Below are 27,963 nucleotides of genomic sequence, written 5' to 3' on the forward strand. Positions count from 1 at the left end.
CGCTCTCCCTCCTGGGACCTGCAAGGACAAGGAATTCCTGGAGACCCAACCCAAGTGTCCCCAGGGGACATGGTGGGCTGCTTGGCATCCCTAGGGAGCTGCATCCCAAGGGATGCTGATGGCTTCACCCCCAGCTGCAGGCAGGCAGCAGCAGAGATGGGACAACAGAGCAGAGGAGCTGCCGTGGTGCCACCCCTGGCTCTGTGTGTGTGGCAATCCCCAGGACTTCATTTGCCAGAGGAAAACCCTGAGAGGACCAAGAAAACACCAGGACAATGACTTCCATAGGTCATAAACTCCCTCCAAACTAGATCATTGCCAGGGGATGGACCCAGCTGGGGTGTCCAGCAGCTTCAGCCAGCCAAGGCTTCACTGAGCCCTCCTGGTAGCACAGCAGGAATAGGAGATGACCCAGGAACCATTTCCAAAAAGAGCCTCATGCATATTCCACAGAACCTTTGTGCCACATGCAAGCTGGGATTTGACACAAGGGAAGGAGGTGGCATCTCCAGCAGGAAAAGCTCAAAGGCTCGAGGCATGAAAATCACTTTTGTGCTAAGCAGGACCAATGCCCCCAACTCCCAGCAAGGATGGAGAGGAGCAGAGGCCCAGCAAAGTGTTCAGCTGCTGGTGCCCAAGTTCTGTCCTTCAAAACATCTTAAGCCCCTACTCAAATTGTCGAAAAAAAAATACATTAAATAATCCCAGCAAGCACAAGGGAAGAATAAATCATCCTCACACTTGGAGCTACGAGCTTTTGGTGTTACCTTGGGATGGTTTTGGTTCCTCCAGCAAGACCTCTCACTGTCTCCATCTCCCACTTACAGAGGTCTCAACTTTTCCCCTCTTTCTGCTCCTTTTCCAGAGCTGGGCTGTGCAGGGCAGGAAACATTACTCACCCTGGAGTGCCACCCCAACCTGTCCTGGTGTCACAACCCCCACGCCGTGTTTATAAACACCAAAGCCAAGTGCAAGGGCTGGAGGAACAACTCCAGCACGTTCTTCGAGTTCCTCCCACACTAGAAAGTCATTAATCCTGGGAGGATGTGGCGTGGCAAGTGCCCTGGGTGAGGGAGAGCTCTGCCAGATGTTCCCAGTTGGGAGCTGGAGCCAAACTGGTTCAGCCCTGCGTGGGTGTGTCTGAGGTTGGGGCTGAGAGGCTCTCATCACCCCTTGGATCCCCAGGACCTGGGCAAGCTGGGGAAGGCTCCAAACTCCTTCCAACACCTTTAGTAAAGACTTTAGTAAAGAAACTGCCTGGCAGACCCCAGCCCAGGAGCTCCTGGGGTGGTTGTTGGTGGCTTTTCTGTTCTGTTTTGGACACCTCCATTAGGGTGAGGTGGTTCATGCTCCAGGAAGTCCCACCCCTATCCTGATTATAGCCTGGACACCCAGTCCAGGGTATGCATCTTCCTTCCACAGATGCCTACACCCTGGAGTAACCAAGGAGAACCTCAATGAAAGAGTAGCCGTGCAGGAGGCAATTGCCCCATGGAGAACCAGTTGTTACCATTGTCCTACTGGGAAGGTGACTGCCAGGGCAAGGGCCTGGAGCTGGAGTCAGGAGTGGACCCTGGTGCAAGATCTGGAGCAGAAGTGTTAATCTGACCCTGAGAGAAGAGACATCCCAGTGCCCAGGAGCCAGGAATGGCACCTGATGTGTCCCACCAGCAGCTCCAGGGGTTTTTCCCAGCAGCACCCAGCTCCAACCCAAGGATTTATCCTCCTCACATCCACTGGCCATTCCACCATCCCCTTCAGCACCAGCAGCTCCCAAACCACTCGGTGTCTAAGCTGGGATCTCCTACCCCAACCCTCCTTCTCCCCAGCACCACTCTTCTTTTCAGTCCTGGGGACCCTTTGGCTTCCTAACCCCTCAGCACCCCAAGCCAGCAGAGCCTTTGGTGGCTGTCACTAGGCTCCTGGGCTTCCCATCACCCAGACACAGCTCCTCAGCACCCACCACATATCCTGGGGCATCTCTGACTGAGCAGAGACATCCCAAACCCACCCAAGCAGAATTTTGAATGAAGCCCACTCAACAAAATACAAATAAACAGATAATAAAACCACCTCATGGTATAAAGCAGACAGAAAACAGAGAAACCAGACGGGTTTCCAAGCAACCAGCCACTTGACACTACCCACAGCACAGCAAAACAACCTCCCCACATCCCCTGGATGGAGCCCAAAGCCATCCCAGCTCCAGGCCCATCACCATCAAGGAGTTTGGTTTGTTCCTGCCCAGGGGATGCTGGTCCATGGAGACATCTGAGCATCCTCTTGGGTGGAACAATCAGCACCACAGGGCAAGCTCAGCATCTGGCTGTGGACATTCCCAGGGTCTGCTCATTGGAGAACCTCCTCCAGCCTTGCCACCCAGGGACATCACTTGTGCCAACACAGCACAACATCTCCTCACCCAACAGAAGAGGCTCAATCTCCCTCAAATCATTTGGGTTGGAAGGGACCTACCCCCAATCCAGATTGTTCCAAGCCTCATCCACCCTGGCCTTGAAAACTTCCAGGGATGGGGCAGCCACAGCTCCCCTGGGCAACCAGGGGCTCAGCACCCTCCCAGCAAAGAATTTCCTCCTAAGGTTCAATTTAAATCTCCCCTCTTCCAGTTCAAAGCCTCATCCCATCCCTTGTCCCAAGTCTCTCCCCAGCTTCCCTGGAGCCCCTTCAGGCACTGGAAGGTGCTCTAAGGTCTCCCTGGAGCTTTTTCTTCTCCAGGCTGGACAACCCCAACTCTCTCAACCTGGCTTCACAAGGAGAGATATTCCCCTGCCATGATGCACCTCCCAAACCTGATACTGTCCCCACCCCCAAAAAAAAAAAAAAAAAAAAAAAGAAATAAAAAAAAGGAAAAAAAAAAAAAAGAAGGAAGAAAAGAAAAAAAGAAGGAAAAAAGAAAAAAAAAAAGGAAAAAAGAAAAAAAAAGGAAAAAAAAAAAAAAGAAAAAAAAAAAAAAAAGAAGAAAAAAAAAAAAAAAAAAAAAAAAAAGGAAAAAAAATTAAAGCTACTGATTGCTGCCAGAAGGCCTCCATCAGCAGCCTCATGGGTGGCCATCCCCAAACCTTTGCATGGCAGAGCTGGATCCTCTCCAAGCTCAAGCATCCCCAGAGCTTCCCCTCCACATCTTTCTCTCCGTGGGTTGCAGACTTTACCTGCCACTGCTGCCTGTCCTCCTCCCAGCTCCAGCTGTGGCAGCAAGGAGCAGCTCTTACTCGGGAGAGGCAGATAAAGGGAGAAGCCACACGGGGAGGTGGCCTTCAGACAGGATGTTTGGGGCAGAACATCCCCAGGGCCAGTTCAAAGGGAGCTGAGTCAACCAGGGCTTTCACAACCTGGGACACCTTGTGTCTGCTATTATACAGATGGGAGAAAAAAAAAAAAAAAAAAAAAAAAGCTCCTGGAGTTCACCACAAAAATCAGGCGGAGCAGCCCAGCCACTTCCCCATGGCAACCACCTCGATTTGGTTCTTCTCTTGGGTTTTTTCTTTGGGTGGCTGGGGAAGGAGCCAAGAAGAGACAAGGCTGTGGGCAAGCTCTGAAGTCTTCCAGGTAGACAATAAAAACCCTTTTAAGGGAGTCTGGGCTTCTCAAAAGTCCCTGTAGGCAGGAGATTTGGGGCCAGGAGCTCCCAGAGCAGAGCAGAGCAGAAACCTGATATCCATCCCCCAGCCCACAACAACCAAGAGGAGGAGGAGGAGGAGGATGGTCCTTCCTCCCCCAGGATGGGGTGGGAGGACCCCACAGCCTGTTTCCACTCCTTTTTGCCTCTCCACTGCCCCCCCAAGCCCCCCTAGACAGAAGCCACTGCTGATCTCCCCTGCCAAGATGAACCCCATGAGTCCCTCCAGGCAAGTGGACCACCCCAAACTTTCCATCACCCTCCCAAACACCACATTGCTGGTGCAGAAACACCCCCCAGACACAAACACACCCCACTCAGGAACAACACCACGAGATTCCAACCACCCCAGGACACCCAACAGGCCCCCCCATGCATTCCCCAGCCAGGGTTTCTCCAGGTTGCAACCACAAACAGCGAACAAGAAGAACAAAAAAATGCTATCAGGGCAGCAGAGCCTCAGGATAAGCTCTGCCCAGCTCTGCCAGGAGCCACACATGTGAGCCAAAACCCCCCCAGAGGGAAAACCCCAAGGCTGGAAGAACCTGCACAACCCTCCCCAGGGTGATGGGGTCACCAAGCCACAGCCAGGAGCTCTCATCTCCCCATTATCCCCCTCCCTGCCAGGAGGAGGAAGGATGGGAAGAAGGTGGGAAAAACACTTGGGAAAAACCTGAGCACCCTTGGAAAAGTATCCTGGAGCCCCAGCAGCAAAGGGGCTTCCAGAAACAGGAGCAGCTTCACCCAAGGGAAGCCCCAGCACCCCAAAGAGCTCCTCCTTCCAACCCTAAAAAAATAAGAGAGCAATAAAAGCTTCCCTTGCTTACAAAGTGCAGCTTCAGGGACCCCCTAGCAGCTCAGCTCTCCTGGGGTCACTCCCTGCAGGACCTCAAAATCCAGCTGTGCCCAAGATCCTTCCCTTTCCTTTGGAGAAAGTGAGAGAGCAGGAGGTGGGAGAGGGGAAAGGGAGGGAGAGGAGAGGTAAAGGAGCCCCAGCTGGGGGGGATTTGCTCAGGTGCCTCTGCCCACAGCTTAAAGGGGCGGCAGGGAGTGAAACCTATGGAGAAAAGTGTCTGGAAAAAGGGGGATTTGGATTAAAACATCCCCCAAGCCTGGAGGTGCAGGGGATGGTTGAGGGAAGGAGGTTTCTAGGTTTTTCAACCATCACCAGGATAAAAACAAGGATGAAACTCTGCCAGGTGGATGGAGTCAGCAGCCCCATGGCGATGGAAGCAGCTGCCCACCTCTTCCTCCCAGGGAAAAAATCAGGGGAGGCAGCTCTGTGTCCAACCCCCAGCTAAACCCTCAACTGAATTTGATGGCTTTTTTTCCTTGTTGTTTTTCCCCCCTTATTTTATATTTTATTTTATATTTCATTTTATATTTTATTTTACATTTTGTTTTATTTTATTATATTTCATTTCATTTTATTTTTATTTTTCCCAGCTGTACCTGTGACATCCTCTCCCCTGAAGCTTCATCATCAGGCTGGGTGCTAATGACGAAAAAAAAAAAAAAAAATGACAATGTTTGGCTGTTTCCTGGGGGTGGTGGGAGGCAGGAGCTAATGAAAGGTTTGCCAGCAGCTCCAGTGCTGCAGATGGATGGGTGTTTGGGAAGTGCAAAGTATTATTTTGGTGATGATGATGATGATGAAGAATGCTAAGAGCAGCTCTCCCAAACAGGCAGCAGAGGAGGTGATCAGATGGGAGGAGCACAGGCAGGGAATGTCTATCCCTTCCCAAGGTGGCAGATCCTATCTCTGCCCCAGAAACAAGGGGGGGGTCTTGGGGAGGTTTTTGGCTGTCACAGCTGCCAAGATCACAGAATCATAGAATTGGCTGGGTTGGAAGGGACCTCAGAGATCACCAAGTCCAACCCTTGCTCCACTCCCCCCGTGGTTCCCAGCCCATGGCACTCAGTGCCACATCCAGGCTCTTCTGAAATATCTCCAGACACGGAGAATCCACTACTTCCCTGGGCAGCCCATTCCAATGCCTGATCACCCTCTCCAGAAAGAAATTCTTTCTAATCTCCAACCTAAACCTCCCCTGGCACAACTTGAGACCCTGCCCTCTTGTCTTGCTGAGAGTTGCCTGGGAAAAGAGCCCAACCCCCCCCTGGCTCCAACCTCCTTTCAGGGAGTTGGAGAGAGTGATGAGGTCTCCCCTGAGCCTCCTCTTCTCCAGCCTCAACACCCCCAGCTCCCTCAGCCCTTCCTCACAGCAATTCTGCTGGATCCCTTCACCAGCCCAGTTGCCTCCTTTGATAATTCCTATAATTCCAGACTGGTTTGGGTTGGATCCATCCAGCTCCATCCACTTCCCACCACACTGCTCCAAGCCCCATCCAAGCTGGAACATCCTCAGGGATGGGGCGGCCACAGCTCCCCTGGGAACCTGGGCCAGGGCTCAGCATCCTCACAGGAATTAATTTCTTCCTAAGGTTTCACCTCAGTTTTTATTTGGCTGCTTTGGGGAGGGGAGTAGGGGTTGTTGTCTGGGGTCCTTCGTAAAAAGAGCTTTGCAGGATGAGCAGAATCTCTCCTGATTGATGCCATCCAGCAACAGCAAGATCAGTGAGGTCAAAAAAAAAAAACCAACCAAAAAAAAACCCCAGTGACAATAAGAAAAAAAGAACTCAACTCAAAAAACCCACAAAAAAAAAAAGAACAAAAAACAAAAGGACACAACCAACCAACCAAAAAAACCCACCAACAAAAAAAGAAAAGAAAGAAAGAAAGAAAAATAAGAACACAGCAAACCAACCAAAAAGATCCTCAAAAAAAAAGAAAAAAGGGAAAAAAAGAACACAACCAACCAAAAAAAACCACCAAAAAAAAAGAAAAAAAAAGAAAAAAAGGAAAAAGAAGAACACAACCAACCAAAAAAACCCACATAAAAAAGAAAAAGAGAAAAAGAAAAAAAAGTATAAAAAGAACACAACCGACCAACCAAATGAAACCAGCAAAAAAAAGAAAAAAAGAAAAAAAAACAAACAAAAAACCACAACCAACCAAAAAAAACCAGCAAAAAAAGGAAAAAAAAGAACAAAAAGAACGCAACCAACCCGAAAAAACCACCAAAAAAAAGAAAAAAAAGAAAAAAAGAAAAAAAAAGAACACAACCAACCAAATAAACCCACAAAAAAAAGAAAAAAGAAAAAAAACCACAACCAAAAACAACAAAAAAAAACCCCCACACAAAAACAACAACAGCAACGAAACCCCCCCAAAAAAAACCAACCAAAACCCCCAACCCCCTGTGATTCTTCCAACTCCAGGCTCATCCCTGACCTCCATCCCTGGGATACAGGATGTGCTCCGGAGTTGGAGTTAACTCCAGAGGGAGTTCCTGAGGCCGAGGATCCAACCATTCCCCAGCCCGAAAAAACCTTTCCTGGGAGCTGGTGCCACGGGACAAAGGGGAAGCTGGAGGGGAATGGGGACGGGGACCCTAAAGCCCCCCCGGGAATGGAACCGATCCGCTCCCGCCTGCAGAATCCTGGGAAAACCTCGGCTGGAGGAGCCGGGTGGGAACGGGAGCTGAACCCGAGGTGTTGGGTAGGGAGCGAGAGGTGAGCCAGAACCAGCCCGGGGGGTGCGCTGCCACCAGGTGGAGGTTACTGGGATTACTGGGATTACTGGGGCTGGGTTGGAGAGGAACATTCTGAGCAAACGGGAAATAGTTCAGAGCCCCCCACAAGGATCTTTTTTTCTTTCTTTCTTTTTAATTTTTTCTCTTTTTTTCCTTTCTTTTTTTTTTTCTTTTTTTTTTCCCCTTTCTTTTTCTTCTTTTCTTTTTTTTCTTTTCTTTTTTTCCTTTTCTTTTTTCTTTTTCCCTTTTTTCTCTTTCTTTTTTCTTTTTTTCCTTTCTTTTTTTTCTTTTTTTCCTTTTCTTTTTTCTTTTTTTCCTTTCTTTTTCTTTATTTCCTTTTTTTCTTTTTTTTTCCTTTCTTTTTTTCCCTTCCTTTTTCTTCTTTTCTTTTTTTCCTTTTCTTTTTTTTTTCCTTTTCTTTTTTCTTTTTTTTCCTTTGTTTCTTCTTTTCTATTTTCCTTTCTTTTTTTCTTTTTTCTTTCTTTTCTTTTCTTTTCTTTTCTTTTCTTTTCTTTTCTTTTCTTTTCTTTTCTTTTCTTTTCTTTTCTTTTTTCTTTTCTTTTCTTTTCTTTTCTCTTTTCTTTTCTTTTCTTCTTTTCCTTTTCTTTTCTTTTCTTTTCTTTCTTTTCTTTTCTTTTCTTTTCTTTTCTTTTCTTTTCTTTTCTTTTCTTTTCTTTTCTTTTTTCTTTTCTTTTATTTTTCTTTTTTCCTTTTTTTTTTCCTTTTTTTTTCCTTTTTTTCTTTCTTTTTTTTTTTTTTTTCCTGTTCTCTGGGGCTGTTTTCTTTGCTGCAGCACTCCAGCCTTTGCCACTTTTTTTTTTGCACCCAACATTGTGTCTCATCTCAGCCACAAGAGGAATTTGTGGGGCTTAGGAAAAACTGCTCCACTTGACAGGATAAAAAAACCAAACCAAACCCCCCCCAAAAATAGTTGCATGATGCTCGTGGGGTTGAGCAGGTTCCTACTTTGACTTTCTTGATTCACAGCTCCCTGCTGCTTCATTCTCTTTGCACCCAGACTGCATTTTCCCTGCAAAAGAGATGGGTGGGAACCCAGGGATGCAGGAGAAGCAGTTCTGTGGAGCACAGATAATAAGCAATAAAATCCAGGCTGTAGCCCCTTTTTCTTCCAAAGACTCTTTGCACAGGAGTGATGGGTGTTAAAAAAGAAGCTTTGCCTTCCCTGGGCTTGGACCTCTTTGTGCCTAATTTGCTTTTCAGTGACAAGGACAAAATCTTCTGTCACGCCTGCCCAGTCCCCCCTGCAAGAAGAGTCCAGAGCAGAGCACCCTCCCAGCCCCAGGGGTTGAGCCACAACCAGTTGCAACTCAGCTTCCACTAGTGTCTTATATATATATATTTATTTTATTTTACTTTATTTTATTTTATTTTCCCTTTTATTTATTTTTTTATAACCCCTCTACACACTCCTGGCAGATTTTCCTCCTACCCAGAAGATGACATCCCCAGTCACCTTTTTCGGGGGTTTTGGTTTTTTTTGGTTTTTTTTTTCAAGAAATCAGATGGTGAAAACCAAAAGGTCTGTTCCATCTCACTTTCCAAGCTGGGGGGGCTGATTTTCAGCAGCAAACTGGGGTGTTTTATGAATCCCTGCTGCTCAGCCACCTATCTTAGAGCCCTCCAGGCTTTCCAGGCCTGAGGAATGGATTTGCCTAAGCTATTATTACATGCTCCATAATTTATCAGACTTAAAATTTCAGGATATCCACTTGGTGGGGATTAGTATTTATTGATTTATTTGCTCGCTCAGCCCTTAAGCATGGAGGAAAACTATAAAAAGATTAAAAAAAACTTCAGTTCAAAGCTTCACTAATAAAAATCTGTCTTGTGCACGACCAAGCTGTGCTGCTGCAAATTTGACATCATCTCACACACAAAACTCTTTTTTTCTTTTCCTCCTGGGGATGATGCCTTGGCCTGGAGGTGCAGGACCTGAAGGTTTGGCTTCAATCACGGCAGCTGGGCCAAGGATGCTGACACCCATCACCATGGAAACACACGTGGGAACAGCACGGAAACACCCAGGATGAAGCACTCTCATCCCAGTGAATTTCTGCCCTTCCTTTCGGAGGCTAAAAAAAGTCACTGCAGAAATGTTCTCCTTCCAGAGATGGCGACACTGGGGGGGGGGGTTTGGTGCTGCCCAGCTCTTCGCTCTTCCAAAATATAAATATTTCATTCCATTTTTATTGTTTTATATTTTTTTTTTCTTCTGGAAGACATCATAATGTATCTCACTCTTCATCAGACCCATTCAGGAAGGCAGTTTGGGAGCTGGGGTCCCCCTCCTGCCTCCGGACCCCCAGCCCGATGTAGGGTTCCCTGCTGTGCCTCTGGCACTGCTGGATGCAGCTGCAACACAACACGACATCCCCCGTTAGCAAAACCCCCAACCCGAGGCCACTCTGGGGGGTGGGATAATGAGCAGAGGGGAGAAAACCACTAAAAAGGTCCTAAAATATTGGGATTGGAGGGGTTTTATTCTGTATCAAAGCCGTTTGCTTGCACAGAGTGGGCTGTCCCTTCTGGGGCGTCACTTGGAGGCTGCAGGTGGGATAATTCCCCCTTCCTATCCCTTTGGAAAAGCCACACCAGGATTCCAGGAGTAGCTTCAGAGCCTCAGTTATTTGACCTCTCCACATTTTGCATTCTGTATGCTCAAAAAATAACCTGCAGGCCCTAAAATTTGCAGCACTCAGGAGCTGCTAAGCATACCCAGCCATGCCTTTGTCCTCCAAAGGCCATCTGTATCCCCTTCCAGCCATCCCTCCCTGCCCCTGGTCATATCCCAGTCATACCAGAAAGCCAGAGTGTAGTTTATTGCCAGGATGGCCACAGCAGCTGCCCAGTGCCAGAAGAAACACATGGTGAGGAACATGATGTTGCTGTGATCCTCATCCCATGCAGGGCCACCCCATGGCTGGAACAGCACGATCCCAATCTGGGTGGAACAAACAATTTATTACCTTGAGGGGAAAAAAATAATAATACAAGGTACTGAAGACCTCCAGCACCTCTCTGTCCATCTTGGTCACCACCATCATCCACATGTGACAAAGGAACCTCAGCCCTGACCAGGACAATGGGGTTTTTGCTGCTTTCCTTCAAGTCCAGCCCATGAAGGGTCACACCAAGGAAAGCTTCTCCTGTCATCTCTCCTTTTGTTTGCAACAGTCAGAAACATTTGTCCCTCTGCACCGCAGACCCCAAGCCACTCTAAACCTCCTCATCTTGTATTTCACAAGATCAGCTCAGTTTTAATCTCTTTTAAATCTTTTTTTTTTTTTTTTTTTTTTTTTTTTTTCCATCATTCCCCTGCTCGGCAGGAGAAGGAAGAACTGACCTGCCAGAACCACGTTCCCTGGACGATGGTGATGCCAGCTCTGAACATCTCCAGGATGATGTTGTCCCTGAGGAAAACCTCCAGCATGATGCTGCAGGCCCCTGAGAAGATGGCAATGAGCAGCAGGGTGTGGATGTGCTGGTCCAGCATGGGGCGGTGGAAGATGTGGTAATAAAAGAGAAAACCTGTCAAAAGATGGACTGGGCTCAGAGCCACCTCAGCAATGCCAACCATGGCCACAGAGCCCAGTGGATGGGTTTTGAGGTCCCTTCCAACCTAAACCCTTTGATGATTCTATTTTTGTCCCTTTTGGAAGAGGAGGCTCAGGGGAGACCTCATCACTCTCTACAACTCCCTGAAAGGAGGTTGGAGCCAGGGGAGGGTCGGGCTCTATCAGTCAGACAAGAGGCCATGGGCTTCAGCTCTGCCAGGGGAGGGTTAGGTTGGATATTAGGAAGGAATTCTTTCCAGAGGGGGTGATCAGACATTGGAATGGGCTGCCCAGGGAGGGGGTGGATTCTCCATCCCTGAAGGTTTTGAAGAAGAGACTGGATGTGGCACTGAGTGCCATGGGCTGGGAACCACAGGGGGAGTGGATCAAGGGTTGGACTTGATGATCTCTGAGGCGCTTTCCAACCCAAACGATTCTGCGTGTGTGGATCCTGTGTGATTGATCCTGTGTGACTCTGTGATTTGCTGGGTGAGACCTCTCTGGACTCTGGAGGGCCAGCAGAGCCCAGACCCCTCAGGATGGGTTTTGGGGTCTCTGCAGTTGATGACTGTTGCCTTTCCTCCCCAGTATGAAACAGCCCTGGAAGGGGAGAATATGGGCAGCACCAGCACATGTTAGATATTAGGAAAAAATTCTTTGCAGAGGGTGATGAGGTATTGGAATGGGCTGCCCAGGGAGGGGGGGGATTCTCCATCCCTGGAGGTTTTTAAGAAGACGCTGAATGTGGCACTTAGTGCCATGGGCTGGGAACCACGGGGAAAGTGGATCCAGGGTTGGATTTGGTGATCTCAGAGGTCCCTTCCAACCCAGATGATTCTGTGATTCTCTGACCCCCCTCCTTAGTATCCCTCCCCAAATTAAGAGTTGTCACCTTGTACCAACCTTCCACAAACACTGCCAGGGACAGCATGAGATGATCCAGCCCCCGTGGCACCACGCTGGGGGAGGTGTAGGTGAGGACATCCACCACCCCAGAAAGGCCATAGAAGAGGTACATGGTGGTGTGCTGCCAGTTCATCAGCTTCACCCAGTCCCGGCTCTCCCCGATGTAGAGGTACAAGTGGGGACCATCGGGGACAAACTGCTCTGCCAGCATCCCTGCAGGTACAGGCAAGAGCACCCCGTGTCCCTGGGTTTGTGTGCAGTGGTGGTTTGAGGTGGGGAGGTTCTGAAGCAAGAGCTGATGGGTTTGTGTTAGGGAGAAAGGGCTGGATATTAAATTAGAAAATGGACAGTGGCTCAGCTTTGAGATGGGGTCCAAGACTTGGCTTCTTCACATCAAACTCTAATGGAGATGAAGAGAAGGTGAACATTGGGCGTGAAGATGGACATCAGAGGTGAAGAGAAGATCAAAAGATCATCAGAGATAAAGACAAGATGATCAGGCACCCAAAACGAACACCAGAAGTGAAGATGAACATCAGAAATTAAGATGAACGTCAGAGGTGAAGAGAAGCTCAAGAGATCATCAGAGATCAAGACAAGCTGATCAGACACCCAGACAAAATGAACACCAAGGATTCCTCCTTCCACATCTAGAGCAGTTTCTCTGGAGCCTGAGCTTCCCTAGAGCCATCAGGACAGGCTGGGAAGCTTCCAGCCTCCCTAATAAAATACAGACCTTACCTATCAGAGCAAAGATGATTTTGATGCTCCCTTCGATGGCATCCAGACGCTGAAAACAATAAATCCTGTGGGATTTCTTAGTTGCTTTCTGGTTGAGATACCTCAGGGGGTATTTCACAGACCACCAGAGGCCAAAGAGGAGGAAGAAACTGCCTGGAAGTGCATGACCCTGGAAGTTTGCCATCCTGGAAATGTCCCCTGACTATAAAGCAAAGAAAAAAAATGTCATTTCCAACTTAGACCAGTTATTGGAATGTCATGCTGGGCAAAAAAATGGGATTTGCCTCTCAGGAAGGACAGGAAAAGGCTTGGCCAGGTGCATTGGAATAGGAAGCAGGACTGGGAACCCTTCCATGTGTGAGAGGTGGGAACAATTGGGTCCTTTCAGAGCTCCTTGCCCCAGGAAATGCCCAGGAAAACTGGAGCCCAGACAAGTTTAGCAGAGGCCTCATACAAGCTGCAACCTATGCCACATCCCAGCCCAAAGCTACCATCTCTGGGATCCCTCCTGCTTTTCCTGCCCTTCCACAGGTGGAAGCCAGAGCATCACTGCAGCCCAGGCAGGAGGGATCATTCACAAGGAAAAAACAAAGGGTAAAAAAATCAGTGGGTTTCAGGAGCTCCTTGCACATCAGAAGTGATGTGCTCTGTCCAAAAAATGTTTAATTTTTGGAACTTTTTTTAACCCATACAGGGAAGAAAAAAACCCAACCCTGCACCTCACATCTATTTCATAAAGCCAAAGTCTTTCATCAAAAATGGAGCTGTCAAAATACCCCAAAAAGCTGCTGGAAACAAATCATTTTGGTTCTGGGCAGAGAAACCAAGTCACTCCCTGCATCACAGCCTCATCTCACCCTTTCTTCTCCCTCAGGAGCATTACTAAGCCAGGATCTGCAGAGCCCAGAGATCCCATCTCAGATTCTCCTGCCCCTCAGTGGCCACTCTCCCTCTGGTGCTCAATAGGGCTCCAAAACCCCCCCAAAAAACAGGACTGGGAAATAACACAAAGGGTGACCACTGAAAACTTTGGCTGGCCCTAACCCTCTCATGGAACCCTACCCACAGCACCACCAACAATAGGGCTATGGCTTTGTTTTTTACCAAAAACCTCCCCTGGTGCCCCAATGCATGTGTGCAGAGTTAGGAGGGACCCTAGAACCCTTTTCCCAGGAGAATTACAGGAATTGCAAGCCAGGAATTTCCTTTTTGCCATTTGCTGCTTTCCTGAATTGGGTGGACAAATGATGATCCCTTTGATGTGGGCTCCTGCAGATGTTCAGGGGTGTCCTTGTGTCAGGGTGGTCAATTGGGAGGTTGTGGTTTTGGTGTTTTTTTTTTTTTTATTTCATAGCAAAGGCTGTGCCCACAATTTCCTCCTTCATTTAGCTTCTCTCCCACCTAATTCCAGGTAGAATCTATCTCTCAGGGCATGGATTCCACCATCCCCATAGCAAAGGGCTGTGTGGACCTGACCCCCCACCTCATCCCACGACCTTGTTATCCTTAAACCACTTTTGCCAGGTGTTTTTTGGGGTTATGCAGATATTAAAAAATAGAAATTAAAATGAAAAATGCTCTTCTTATTCTGCTGGGGTTTTTTGCATAAAGGATAATTTGGGCATGAGGTTGAGCAACAGCCATGGAGAGGGGAAGAGGGGGAGGAGAGGAGTTGCTTTGCCTTCCTGAAACTATCAGATCCTTGTGGTTGGAAAAGACCTTCAAGATCATCAGCTCCTACACCACCTTAACCACTAAATCATCTCACAGCTACCCATTTTTAATGCCCCCAGGGATGATGACTCCACCACCTCCTTGGGCAACCTGTTCCAATGCTTCACCACTCTTTCAGTGAAGAAATTTTTCCTAATCTCTAACCTGACCCTCCCCTGGTGCAGCTCCATCCCATTACCTCTTGTCTTATCACTGGTGAAATACCTGATTTATTTCAGGTCACTTTGTCCCCAGGGACACTTTGTTTCACCCCATTGAGCCCCTGGAGCTTGGCTGTGTGCAGATACCATCTCCTTGAGGCAGCAGGAAAAAAAATCAGTGGGGGGAGACAACAACTTGATCTAAACTGATTTAACTAACCTGAGGCCTCCAGCGAAGCAAACATCCTCCTGCTAACATCACCCCATGAAGGAGCAGATTGGGCTGGCATCCTTGCAGTCACCAAAAAAAAACCAAACCCAAAAATCCCCAAGAGCTGGCACAGAGAGGTCCCTGCACACTGATTTAGGAAAGGATGGAAAAAGTGCCCAGGGAAATGTTAATTTCTGCTGTCTCAGGCAGCAGCTTTGCAGGCAGCTGTCAGCACTGCAGGGCCAGGGCTTAAAAAGGGAAATTTATTGCTGGTGAGCAAATTGGGTGATTAAACACAAAATCAAAGCCAGGAGGTGCTGACCAGCAGGGCTGACACAGCCCAGTGGGTTCATACAATAGGATCTGGGAGAGGGACAACCAGGGAGCATCCACCTGGAGCCCTGAGATTGGGGAGCAGCAAAACCCAAGCTGGGGAAATGCCTGAAAACTCCCTGGTTTTGGGGAATCCCACCTCATGCATTCCATAATTTCAGGATAATGTCTGAAAACAGAACCAAACCTGCTCTCAGATATCACAAGAAGAACCCCTGCAGCCCTCTCATGCCACATTCGTGCTCTAATCACTTTATATATATATAAAAATATATAAAACCATGACCCAGCTCCAGCAGTTCCATTTTAAAGGCAGATATTTCACTTGAAAGGCAGATATTTTTATATTTATATATAAATATTTATATATATGTATAGATAGATAGATATATTTATATTTAACAGGACCTGAAGGGCTCCCACGGGATGGATGCAATAAAAATGGGATAACCTCAAGGCTCCACTGACCAAGCAAAGCAAGAAAGCTTCAAAGTCACTGAAATGGGGTTCACACAACCTGGCTGGGAGATGGGGTGAGCTAAGAGGGGGATGGGGACTCTTTTGGGGTTGCTGCTGTCCATCCCCTCCCAATGGCAGGAAGCAGGGTGGCTGACCTAGGACCTGGGACCAGATATTGCTCCTGCTTCCCTTTCTCCTCTGAAAACATGCAAAAAGGCAGAAGAGGGTAAAACAAACAAACAAACAAACAAAAAAACCAAAATCAATTCTGTAGCAAACCCAGGTTTCTCAGAGTGCAGCTCCAACCTCACTGGGAATGAAGAAGAGCTGAAGCTTGGGGTTGGTACCCCCACTATTATTTCAGGGCATTCCCTGCAAACCCAGTGTCCTCCTTGTCATCCAACCTGTGCCTTCATTAAGGTCCCTACTGCCTTGCAATTAATGCCCTTTGCCCTCTGGTAATTACAGTCCCCTGCACTGGGCTGGCTTAATCATTTACTGGTTCCACTACCCTTACCACCTCCCAGAAGAGCCAGGTCCCTCTTGGTTATACCTAAAGCACCCAAACAGAGCATCAGGGAGGATGGTAAAGACCTCAGCTGGGCTTTTACCCTTCCCCAGATAATCCCTGTAATTAATTTTGCCCTCCAACCTCTGCACATCAGGCAGCCCAGAGACACCAGAGCCCTTTTTTTTTTTTTTTTTTTTCCTACCCTGGGACTTGTTGCCTGGTTCTCACTCACAGCATCTGTAGGTGACAGGGATGGTCCCCAGGGAAGAGCAAAAATGTCTTGCCCTACAAAAATTAAAATAAAAAAAAAAAAAAAAAAGAAAAAGAATGAGAAAGGAAAAAGAAAAAAGAAAAAAGAAGAGACTGAGCTGAGGAATGCCCTTGAGGTGCATATCTGGAAATAATGAGGCCATTTCCAACCCTCTCAAGGGGCTCCTCATGCTGACTCTGACATCCAAGCCAGCCCCACATCCTCCTCCCTCAGCCCCTTTCCTCTGGGGGGAATCTCTGAACACATCAGCACCCTACATCCCCAACCAGGGAGGGAAGAGCTACCAAAAATGACACAAAGATAACAGAGCCACCACCTACAAATCCAAGCTCACCTGCTGCCTCGCTCCATCCCCAGCCCTGCCTGACTGCAGAAGCTCTTCCAGCCCCAGCAGCACTTCCATTAACTCCTCTGGGGATTTGGGTCCCTGCCACAATAATGCCAGCCTAAAAAACCCTCACTCTGAAAAAAAAACCCACTCTGGACCATTCCATCACATTAACACCCATTTTTTCTCCTCTCTCTGCCTCCATCTGTTCTAGGGAGTGTGAAAAGGTGACAAGGAGTAATCAAGTTATTTGTTACTCACCCAAGCAAGCCCAGCTGCCTCTCCAGCCAGGAAATCAACTTTTCTCTGCCTCAAAAGGCTCCTCCAGGGTTTTAGTCTTTGGTTAAAAACTCTCATCACTATTGGAGCCTCTTAGGCTCAATTGCTGGGGAAAAGCTGCAGGAACCTCAGGAGCTCGATGGAGCTGATCCCAAAACAGCACACACCCCAAAAGGAAAATTCCATGGGGAAGTTCAAGCTGGGATGAAAGCTTCAAGTTTGGGAGGACCCCAGGGCTGCTTAATAAACTCAGCAGGACCCTCCCCCCCATGAAAAGAGACAGCAGGGGAGAGGGAGACCAAAAAGCTTTTTCACGCTGCCTCTTTTTGCCTTCTGGTTTCTAGATCTCTGCTTTGGACTCCCCATCTCTACTCCTGGGCCAAGAAGCAGCTCCCAGTTCCAGCCCAGCAAAACCAGCTGAGAAATCAAACAAACCAGCCTGAGCCAACTTCATCCTTTTGCTTTACAACCTGCCTTGGTTTATTTGGGGTTTTAAGGCAACAAGGTCTGACTTTTCCAAATGATCTGGTTTGGGAAGCCTGCTTAGCCAGTTTAAAAAAAAAATTTTTTTTTTCAGCCTCTGTGAACTTTAAGAGATAAATGTGCTTTCTGAGAGAGGTGATGCCATGAAGCCAGCTCCCCACCCAGGACCATGCTGGTGGAACAGCCCTGACCCCACCATCCCCTACAACCTCAGGAGCAGTGACACAAAACTGACTTCAAACCAGCATTACCACCATCACAAATCTTGCAAAAAAGAATCAGGATTTTCTAAAGAAGAGATGATTACTTGGCCTAAAATCACCCCCAAACAGGCTAAGTGCTGCCTTTGACATCCATCAGGGAAAACTGGCCAAGCTGAGTGACTAAAGAAATAATTTCCAGTGCCACATATCCCAGAAATATCCAATTATTTAACACACACACCTGAGCCTGGTGAGTGCCACAGCCACCCCCGTGTTTATTTTAAGGCTGCCCCACACAAATCCATGCCTGGGCAGTCAGCAAAGCCAGATATTATTAATTTTTTAGTGACAAAGTGGTAGGAAGAAAGGAAAAAAAAAACCCCAGCAGCTAAGGGAGGCACTGACCCTCCAGCAGAGCCCCCTGAGCAATTTTCCTCCGAATCCTTCCTTTTTTGGCCCACAAAAAGTGACTTTTTTTGGTGATTCTGCAAGGAGAGGAGGGTGGGAAGAGCCTTTGTGGTTTGGTGATTTCAGGCTGGCTGCTGGGCAGAGGTTTTCCTGTGTTCAGTTTTGTGGGGAGTGGAGCAGGAAGGTGGCAAGGAGGGGTTGGGGGACACTCCCAGAGCTGCCCCACTCTCCCCTCTGTTGGCTTTTCAGGCCCTGGATATCATGTTTCTTGTTTTTCCAACTTCCTCCTTGGAAAACATCCCTGTCCCATCGTGTCCCACCCAGCTGGGGACAACTCTGTCCCTCAGCCCAGCCTGGCAGGGTGCTGGATTTCAGGGTGTCCCCATCCCCCCCCTAAAGGTTAGGAAGTTGTGTGCATGGGGTTTCCCCCTCCCAGCTTCACAGGGGGCACCTCCCACCTTTTGGGGTGACATTCTCACCCTCTGAGGTGACATTCTCACCCTTTGGGGTGACATCCCCACCCTTTGGGGTGACATTTCCCCCATGCCCCTAATACAAACCCCCCAACCACTGCCCCTCACCTTACCTGTCCAGGTGAGCCTCCTGCCAGACCTGCACCCAGGTGAGCTCCTCCCCTGCCTGCTCCCTGCCCACAGCACCTGCCTCCTCCCTGCCAACCCCAGGCACTCCCTCCAACCTTTGCCAAAAGGAAAAGAAAACCCTGGACACATATTTAAAAAAAAAACAAAAAACCCAACTCAAAAAACAAACCCATCCGTGGGCATGCCAGGTGCTTTTCATTCACAGTTTTCTCCCCTAGAACTCACCTGTGATTCCCTGCCTTGACAAACTGGCTGTCTCAAGGCTTCCAACCCCCCAGAAAAAAAAAATAAAAATCTTTATTTTCTTACTTTTCATTGCAATAGTTAAATTTCTTTCTATCAGGCTCCCCTGTCACCCACCCTGGGGGGGAATCAGGCTCCTTGGATGGGAATCACCCACCTTGGATGGGTCTCTCTCACCTTGGATAGGGACAGGGGGGCTACCTGGGGCATCACCCCCCAACCCAAGGTCCCTGCACCCCTCAGCACAACCCTGGCCCCAAACCACTCCAAAAGACACTTTAATTTCTTTGCAGCACTTCCTTTTCCCTGCTCCCCAGGTCAGAGATGGATGCTCCTCCGGGGCTCCCCTGCTTGTTACCCATATTTCATCTCAGGAGGCAATTTTTCTGACCACTCCTCCTAGGAAATGGAGTTTCTTCTTAATAATAATCCTTCCCACTTTCCTCTCCAGCCCTGCAAGTGCTTTACAGATGTTAAATAATTAACCCCCAGAGTGCCCTTGGGAGAGAGGGGAGCATTATTAGGGTTATTTGTAAACAAAAGCACTGACAAAGCCCTGGGTTTAGCTCATTGTTCTGGAGCAGCACAGGTACTTTTATCACCAAGAGCAAATACACCTGCCACAGGGAATTTGGAGTACAACAAGCCAAATTTTCATGTTTTCAATATATTCCCAATGGTTCCTGAATGAATCCATAGTGAGAAGTGCTCTCTGGCAACCCCCTGTCTGTTGTTGTTCTTGTTATTATTGGTATTTCTGATAATCCTGATATTAATATTATTTATATCTTTATTGATATTGTTCTTATTTTGATTTCTTATAATCCAAGCTATTGCCCTGGACAACAAATCTGTTTAAACAGGTGACTTCTCCTAAAAATAATAATCCATAAATTCACCTTTTCTCACCACTGGGAGAAGCAGGAGATGCTGGGAGGAAGGGAAGGAGCATCCTGCAGGCATTCTCTTGCTGGTTATTTTATCATGCCTGTTTTTTCAGGTGAGGCTCTGCCCATTTTCCAGCTGCAAAAGCCAAGCTGCAGGCATTTCTTTTCTCCAGTTTCATGGATGCCCTAAGAGCCTGCTGCCTTTTTGATGCACGTCCTGCAAGCCCTGAGAGAAATCAGAATAAATCAAGGTGCTCTGAGCACATGGGTGGCTTTACCCCCCAGCCAAACAAACAAACCCAACACCTGAAATTGACCTAGAGAAATAGCCTGGAGGTAAAAAATTAAGTGGTGAGGTGGAGAACCTGGGAACATGAAGAATTATTTAACTGGGGAGATACTGCCTGCAATGAAAAAACCTTCAGTGAAACCTGACTCAGAAATGGAACCTTGTCCCCACCAAAGCCTTTGCACCCTCAAATATTTGCAGAATGAAACCATGGTGTGGGTGTGGGTGGATCTTACTACAGGGAAACAAATCACCTCTGTGTGTAGTTGCTGGAGTAAAAACCAGCCCTGAGCTGGGGGTACAACAGGATCCAACCTCAGCAAAACTTGGCATTTCCCATTGCCCAGCAACACACAATAAAATAAAATATAGAAAAGAGGAAAGTAAAAGGTAAAGTGAAAAGTAAAGTGAAAAGTAAAGTGAAACAAAGTGAGAGAAAGCAAAATAAAGGGAAGTAAAAAAGAAAATGTAAAAAGCCAGCTCTAAATTATAACTGCAGGAAAGCAGGAGAGTGCTGCTCTGGGAAGCATCTCCAGGTGCCCTCTGGGGAGATGTTGTGCTCTTTGGTACTTGCAGGCTCCAAGGATGAGGCATGAGATCCAGGCTGGAGGAAGAGGAGGGATTGCTGAGTAAATTGGTCTAAATACTGGAGTAAAAATTGGAGTAAATAGCTCTGAGCTGATTGCACCCTCTCCAGGTGCCACCTCAGCCTCCCTTGCACCCAGAAACACTTCAGAGCATCCTCCCCACTTGGGATTTTTTTAGCCACTGAGAACAATTTTTTGCCCCCCTCATCTGCCCCCTGGATTTATGGTGATGCTGGAGCACCCCACAATAGGAAGGGAAAAAAACCCAATACCCCATGGCTGCTTCCCAGCTACCATCAGCTCAACTTAACTCCTCTTCATCAGTAGCTTGAGCTCTTTTAGTGAAAAGAGCCTCGGGGAGGCAGAAACTGGGAATCAGCAAAAGGAGATGGTGGGGGATTGTTTGGACCCTGGTGGAAAGGTGACCTGACTCATGTGACAACCCTGTTCCCTGGCAGAGATGTGGAGGAAGGAGCTTGCCAGATGGCAAAAAAGGAGAAGATGATTCAAGCTGGCACATCTGCAAAGAGCAAACAGCATCCCTGCACGGTCAGACCGCAAAGAAATGGCTTTGGCAAAGAAAGATGAAACAAGGAAAAAGAAAAAAAAAAAAAAAAAAACCCACAAAAAATTCCTCTCCCAGCCTCTCTGTGAACTGAGCAGAGCCCCCAGCTGGGTAAAAAAAAGTGAAAATTAAATAAAAGCAAGAAGATCTGAGCCCCGAGGTGATGCCAGCCCTGCAGGCAAAGGAAGGACACAGCAAAATAAATTAAGAAGACAAAAAAATTCCCCGAGCTTTGATTTTTGGGTGGTGTAGGGTTGGGTTTTTCCCCCTCCTTCCCGCTGCAGCAGTGAGTGGAGCAAGGGCACATCGTGGTGGCAAAGGGAGGAATGTCACCTGCCAGCCTGGTGTCACCTACCAAACCAAGGGGCATTTCTCTGGGCATCCAGCTGTGGTGATCCAGGAGCTGAGGACACGGCTGTGGTTCTGGTGGGGACACGGAATGGGCAGGATCAGCTGCAGTGGGTTGTTTTATCTGCAAAGAGGGGAAATTAAATCCCCTTGACCCATTCCCACCAAACATTTTGCTTTTTAAATGCCATTTGGGACGTGCTGGTGGGGATATTGATATTTCCTTTTTTTCCCTTCCCCATATTTAGCCCCAGTCGTGATTTTTTGCCTCAGCCCAGCATCCTCTGAGCCGCTGTTCCTAAATTTCTGCTCATTTTTCAGCATCCAGATCACTCTTAAATGTTGCCATTCATCCAAACCTAAACCTCTGGCTTGGGGGAGGAAGGGAGAAGTAAAATTAAACCCTGATATTTATTGACCTTTAGCAATAGAAACAGAGCCCTGCTGGGCTACCAACCAGTAGCTCCCTGGGATGTGCAGCCCTGGAAACCCCTTCCTGGGTAAGAAGAGGTTTTGGGAGGGATGGGGGAAGTGGGTGCTCGGTTTTTGGGGAGTTCGCACGATTTGGGGTGTCAGAGGAAGAGATTATGTGGATGGAGATCCTTATAGATGCAGGGACAAGGGATGAGGGGTGTTGCTGCTGGCGTGGAGAGAGGTGTCTGGGGTGTGCAGGAATGAACCCCAGGAACTGGGGAACACTAGGTGGTGCTGGGAGCTCATGGAAAGGCTCCCAGGCTGCCGAAAACCAGCTCCAATCTGGTCCCTTCCCCTCCTTTTCCATAGAGTAATTTGGGTTGGAAGGGACCTCTCAAAGTCATCGAGTCCAAAGCTTTGTTCCAACTCTTTTACCTGTGGGGAAACTGAGGCACGGGGCCAAACCTTAACCCAGGGCAGTTTCCATCCCAACTCACCAGTGCTTTTCCACCTGGGAGGAAGTGTTGCCTTTGGGGGAACCCTAAAACCAACACCCAGGGGTTCAACCATCCTGAAAAAAAAAAAAAAAACCCACACAAGGTGAGTGCTTGGGTGCAACCAACCCCCCCTACACACCCACCTCCTGGGTGCAACCAACACCCACCCACCCCCTACCTCCTGGGTGCTCCAGCCTTGGTCTGCCCAGAGTTTTCCAGCAAACGAGGGGGTTGTTAATTACTAATTAGGGGTGAAACCCACCCAGGGATGGGTCCTCCCTCCCCCCCCGCCAAACCACCCCAGGGCTCCGGTTTCACGGCGGGTCCTTAAGCAGCATCTTAAAATAATTGTGCAGTTGTCGGGGGGGGACTATTTTCAAACACCCAGCTGAGCCCAAAAGGGCCCTGGGGATTGTGGAAGGGCTCAGCTGTCCCTGCCGAGGCTTCAAAGTCCCAGATGCCTCAGCCATGAGGGTTTGGATTTGGGGCTTTCGAGAGAGATTGGTGGGGATCAGGAGATGGCAGGGAGGGTAAGGTTAGGAAAGGGGTTGAGATATTGGGTTAGAAATAGAGAAATGGAGAAAATAGATAAATACAATGTAGAAACACGTAACTAGAGAAAATATAACAGAGAATAGAAATATAAAAAAGAGAGAAAACTTAGTGCAGAGGGAGGTTGTGGTGCCTCTGCCCAGGTGCTGTAAGTTCTGGAGAATAAAAAATCTTCTGAAGAATGATTGAAGGAGCTGGGACTGCTCAGCTTGAGGAAGAGGTTGAGGGGAGACCTCATCGTGCTCTAAAACTCCCTGGAAGGACCTTGCAGAGAGGTTGGTGCTGGTCTTTTCTCACAGCAATAATCAGAAGAGGGAATGGCTCCAAGCTGCAACAGACTGGACATTAGGAAAAAAATGTTCACAGAAAGAGTGGTCAGACACTGAAACAGGCTGCCCAAGGAGGTGATGGAGTCACCATCCCTGGGTGTGTTTAAGGGTCATTTAAATGTGGGTTAAGGAAATAGGGTGTAGGGGAGAACTTTGTAGAGTAGGGATGATGGTTGGACTCAGTGATCCCAAGGGTCTTTTCCTACCTGAAAGATTCTCTGATTCTGGGCCAGAAGGTCCCAAGACACAACCCCAAAGGGACCTGGATCTCACTGTAGCTTTTCCCCTTGTCCAGCACCTTTTCTGACAGCCACACACAGCTGGCATCTCCTCACAGCAGGCCCAAACTTGGAGTCTGCAGGGGAAGAGAAACACAGCTCATAATCCCATGGGACTACCAAGATTTGAGCACACCTTGGTCATCAAGGCAGGGCTTCCCACTAACTCCAGGCCAAAAGACAACACTTTATGTAAGAGCTGGTGATTCAAATGTTATCAGTGAGCCAAAACCCAACCTGTCATCCCCTTTGATTAGCTTGGGGTTTGATGGCCAGGAGAAGACAAGGATGCTACCTTCATCTTGGCCTCTTTTAAGGACATGGTTTAGTGGTGGCTGGCCCAATGCTGGGTTAAGAGGTGGCCCTGATGATCTTTAAGGTCTTTTCCAACCCAAAGGACCTGATGATTTTGGGTTGTCCTCCCTCCTGGTGGTCACCTAAAACCATGAGCCTGCTGAGGAGGAGACTGATGCTCAGCTGGGGCAACTCTTCAAGTCAAGGGTGCATCCCCAATGTCCCACACCACAGCCACATCCAGATAACTGCAATGTGTTCTCCTGCCCTGCTGGTGAAATGGGAGGAGGTTTGGGAAACCCAAACCTACAGCCAGGACAAACCCTTTAGGAATGGCAATGCCACCTCAGACCTCTGACCAGGTGAACCCAAAGTGATTCCCAGTTCTCTTCCAGCAGCTGTCATCAGGCACTGATTAGATGGGTCTGAGCTCCAGCAAAAGCTGAGCCTGTGGGACAGAGGGGTGGGTGTGTGGCTGTGTTTGAGGGGGGAGAAATAAATAAAACCCCTATTGTGTCCATTACTGATCCATTTGTACTGGTTTGTCAGGGCTGTGGCTTTCATGCCAGGACCCAAGGGGCCCCGTGTGGCCACAGGGGTGGCAGCTGCAGCTGATGGCTCCTGTTTAGACCATTTTGGCAGCATTTGTCACAACAGCTTCTGCTGAGCTCCCTTTTATTTGTAATTATTTTTCTCTGACACCCGAGCCACCCTCCCAGCCTGGCCTTGCAGATGCACCCAGAGCATCCTTTGGGATAAAGAAGGTGGGAGGACAGAAGGTCTGGCAGGGAGGAGGGTGGACTTCAAATGAGCTGGGGCTCCTCCAAGGGTGATGGAAGTGCCTTTGAGGCAGCCCGACCCACTTGGGCCAAGAATAATTGAACAAATAGTTTATCTGGTGACCCAACAGCTGGAGGGAACAGGCCATTTCCAGAGGATTAGGGGAGAGCTGTGAAAGGGAGCTCCCATGGGAAGCTTCAACCCCTCCTCTTGAATTCAGCCAGCCCAGAACACGTGTTGGAGCCTTTGGCTTATTTTTAAGTAACTTGTTCTCTCCTCCCCACCTTTATTTCCACCACCCCACCCTCCCCAGAGCAATTCCAACAAAGGGCAAAGTTGTGGTTGTTGAAGCATAATTGGTCCACGGGAGGGAGAGGAATTATTTCATGATAGTCATGTTCTAAATAGCCTTTTCGGGTTTTATTTTGCTTTGTTTTCATCTAATTGTGTCAGTATTGTAAATTTTTCCCCCCTCCCCCAGTGTTTCCACTTTTTGGGTTTTAAGTTCAGAGCAGCCACCAGCAAGGCAGGGAGGGAAGAGGGGGGACTTGGTCAAAGCACCTCAAAACCATTTCTTCTGCCTGCAGACCACCTCAAAACCATTCCATCCCTCTGCAGACCACCTCAAGGCCATTCCATCCCTCTGCAGACCACCTCAAGGCCATTCCATCGATCTGAAGACCACCTCAAAACCATCTCAATCTGCCTGCAGAAGAGCCAAACCCAGTGACCATCACCAGTGCTGAGCTCAGCCTGGCTAAAGAGGTGTCTGTATGAGCAAGGATGAGCTGATGCCTTGACCTCCATCACTCTCCCTTCACTGCAGAGCTCAGACAAACACCTTTGATTAAGGATCTCATTTTCAAGCAGCCACATGAGATAAACACCCCTTTTCCCAGCCAGACTCTGGTCACCCACATGGATAGGCACAGTGGACCCTACAAACCCAGGACTGTCTGCATGGATTTACCCCAAGCCCAAATCTGAAGTTCTCCTCATTTTTCCCCAGCATGAAATGGTCCCTTAGCCAAAACCACTCTGTTTTTAAAGCTGAAGATCTGATGGTGTCACCACAGGTTTCTCCTAGCCCTGGTCAACAGAGGACAAAGGTGGTGGAAAGCACTAAGTTCTGTGGCACCCTCCTCCTCTCCACACCAGCTCCAGATCTGTCCTCAGACTTCATTTGGATGAAGAGAGAGACAGAGTTCATGATCTAATCACTATTTTTAGAACACGAGTCCTCTGTTGAGTATGTATTTGGCAATCCCTCCAGCTGCATCACCAGCCATGAAACCTTTGGGGATGGCTTTTGCCTAACACCACTCACTCAGCAAGAAAATAAACTTCTAAGCCCTTCCCTAGCCAGTATAAAATTCTCCTTTACTGCCTTTTCAGCAGCTCTAGTTTTAAATTCATGTGCAGCCAGAGCTCCCCGTCAAATTATGTCGATTTCTAATTATTTTTTTTTCCTCACTGTAAAGTGAAAAATGATGATTTCTGGAGGAGAGGTTTGCTGGGGGTTGCTGAACCCAGTGGGCTGGGGGCAGGTTTGGGTGTAGGGAGGTTATAAAGCATCAACTGCTGAAAGATGCACAATTCACTAGGGAAAAAATAAAGAAAAAAATTGTTCTGTGCCATATTTCTCAGTCCAAAATTGCCCTTTTCTTTCAAACCACTCAGTAAATCTGTGGTTTCTGCTGGGTGCCAGGTATAGGGGTGAGTGTGGAGGGCTAAAGATGCTCAAGGCTTTGGATGAGCCACCCAGCATCGAAAAACCTCATTCTCAACTTCTAGACTTGGGGGATGGAAGGGGTGATTTCCAGAGAAAGCCAAGTTCAAGGTGGGTCTAGCAGACTTCAGTACATAAATCACAATTCAAGTGGAAAAAAAGGATGGGGGGAACCTGAACCTTTTAAATTATGGGGCTGACGAGATCTTAACAAAAGGAGACTCGTTTGTTGGTCTCTCTTCTCTTTTTTTTTTTTTTTTTAAGTACCATTCAATCATCCCACTCGCTGGAGAGACCTTAAATTGAATCTCAGCCCTAGCAAATGCATTACTTACTGCTGAATTGATGTCACTGCCAAAGAATTTTCTCTGGGCTTAAGCTGTCTGCAGCAACACGCCAGCGGCACGTTCGAGACGTTCCCCTCTTTGAGAGGCCAAATTCCTGGTGTTGGTTCTTCTTTTCCCCCCTTTCACCCCATTTTTTATTTCATTTGTTGCTTTTTCTTGGGATTTGTTGTCTTTATTTTTTTCTTGTTGTCTTTTCTGGAGGTGATGCTGCAGCTGAGCAGAGGGACTGAAGCAGCAGTTGGTGGGAAATGCTTGCACATCCCAGATGGGTTTTGGCCACCAGCACCAAGGTTTCACCTCCAGATCCACCACAGGCATCCCTACATCTTCCCTTCTAACCCATCACCCTTTGTACAAGCCAGATTTTGACAAGCAATCTGATTTCTGGCCCTAAATACCTCTTTTAAGGATCCCACTGAACACGGGAGAGGTGCAGGACTACTTCTATAGAGCCCTGGGCTCTTTTTATGGGCTCATCACCTGAAGCCAGGTCAATAAAACTGTGGTGGAAAGGGTTCTCACCCTGCTTTTGGGAACACTGCATGAAGTCATGGCTTTGTAAACCTTCCTTCCCACTTCTAAGGAGGACAAATGCAGCTAGCCAGCATTTTTGCCAGCTCTTTCCCTCCCATCTTATTTCACAACCCCTCTGTCTCCCTCCTATCATCCTCCCTCCCTGCACGTACAATTGCTGGTGGCTTCCCAGCCAGATGCACACCTGCAGGTAAAGTTGGCATCTTCTCTTTCCAAGCTGTCATAGAGTCAAATAGTTTATGAGTCTATTGATGACAGATAAATTAATTGCAGAAAATATGAATGACTTAATATTTTGTGTGCTAATATATATATATTTTTTTCTCCCTTCTTCTTTTAAATCCTTGTCATTGTATAAGATGTATCTCAGGCTATTTGGGTGGTGTTCAGATTCCCATGTCTCACTATCCACTTAAAGTAACAGAAGATGCCTCGTGGCTTCTGAGTTCCTGGGTTTGATTTTTGAAGCATTCAACACAACTTTTCCAGAAAGGCACTGAATGAACTGAACCCAGCCTGGTCTGAGCAGGAACTTCTGGAGAAGGTTTTCCCTGGGTACAAAAGCAGCACTAGAGCCCAGAGCACTTACCAGTTGCATGATTCATCTCACCCTGCTTAACCTCAAGGTTTGGTCTCACTTTGCCACCATCAAACTACCCTGATCATCTTCTGTGGCTACACGGCTGGGCAAAAAAAAAGCTTTTAAAAACTATATAGAAGGTGGAGGAATCCAGCTTTGATGGCTTGTCCCCCCATGACAGCCCTCTGTGATGGATGACATGAGTGCATAACTCCTCCATGAGTGGGATTTGTCAAGTTTTGGGTCATTCCCCATGGTTGGGCAACCACTTGCAGACTCTGAGAGAGCCCAAA

General features: G+C 48.0%; 1 protein-coding gene across 1 annotated transcript; it reads right to left on the reverse strand.

The window, feature by feature from the left end:
* Positions 1 to 9,488: 9,488 nt before the first annotated feature.
* Positions 9,489 to 18,439, reverse strand: LOC103532707 (transmembrane protein 45B). Its single transcript, XM_030464811.1, has 7 exons — positions 18,402 to 18,439; positions 16,046 to 16,128; positions 12,456 to 12,657; positions 11,712 to 11,927; positions 10,598 to 10,782; positions 10,053 to 10,195; positions 9,489 to 9,606 (listed from the first exon to the last, which is right to left on the reverse strand). The coding sequence occupies exons 3-7, from the start codon at positions 12,637 to 12,639 to the stop codon at positions 9,489 to 9,491; spliced, it is 846 nt and encodes a 281-aa protein (XP_030320671.1). The 5' UTR covers positions 12,640 to 12,657; positions 16,046 to 16,128; positions 18,402 to 18,439.
* Positions 18,440 to 27,963: the final 9,524 nt, after the last annotated feature.

The sequence above is a fragment of the Calypte anna genome, chromosome 24, assembly GCF_003957555.1.
Source record: "Calypte anna isolate BGI_N300 chromosome 24, bCalAnn1_v1.p, whole genome shotgun sequence".
Classification (NCBI taxonomy): Eukaryota; Metazoa; Chordata; class Aves; order Apodiformes; family Trochilidae; genus Calypte; species Calypte anna.

Bases quoted from the DNA above. Each gene is read 5' to 3' on its own strand.
- LOC103532707 (XM_030464811.1), bottom strand. From the start codon at position 12,639: ATGGCAAACTTCCAGGGTCATGCACTTCCAGGCAGTTTCTTCCTCCTC. The intron at 10,783-11,711 runs GTTGGTACAAGG...ATCTTTTGACAG, and splicing joins CCTGGCAGTGTTTGTGGAAG to GTTTTCTCTTTTATTACCAC. The intron at 10,196-10,597 runs GTCAGTTCTTCC...TGTTCCACCCAG, and splicing joins AGGGAACGTGGTTCTGGCAG to ATTGGGATCGTGCTGTTCCA.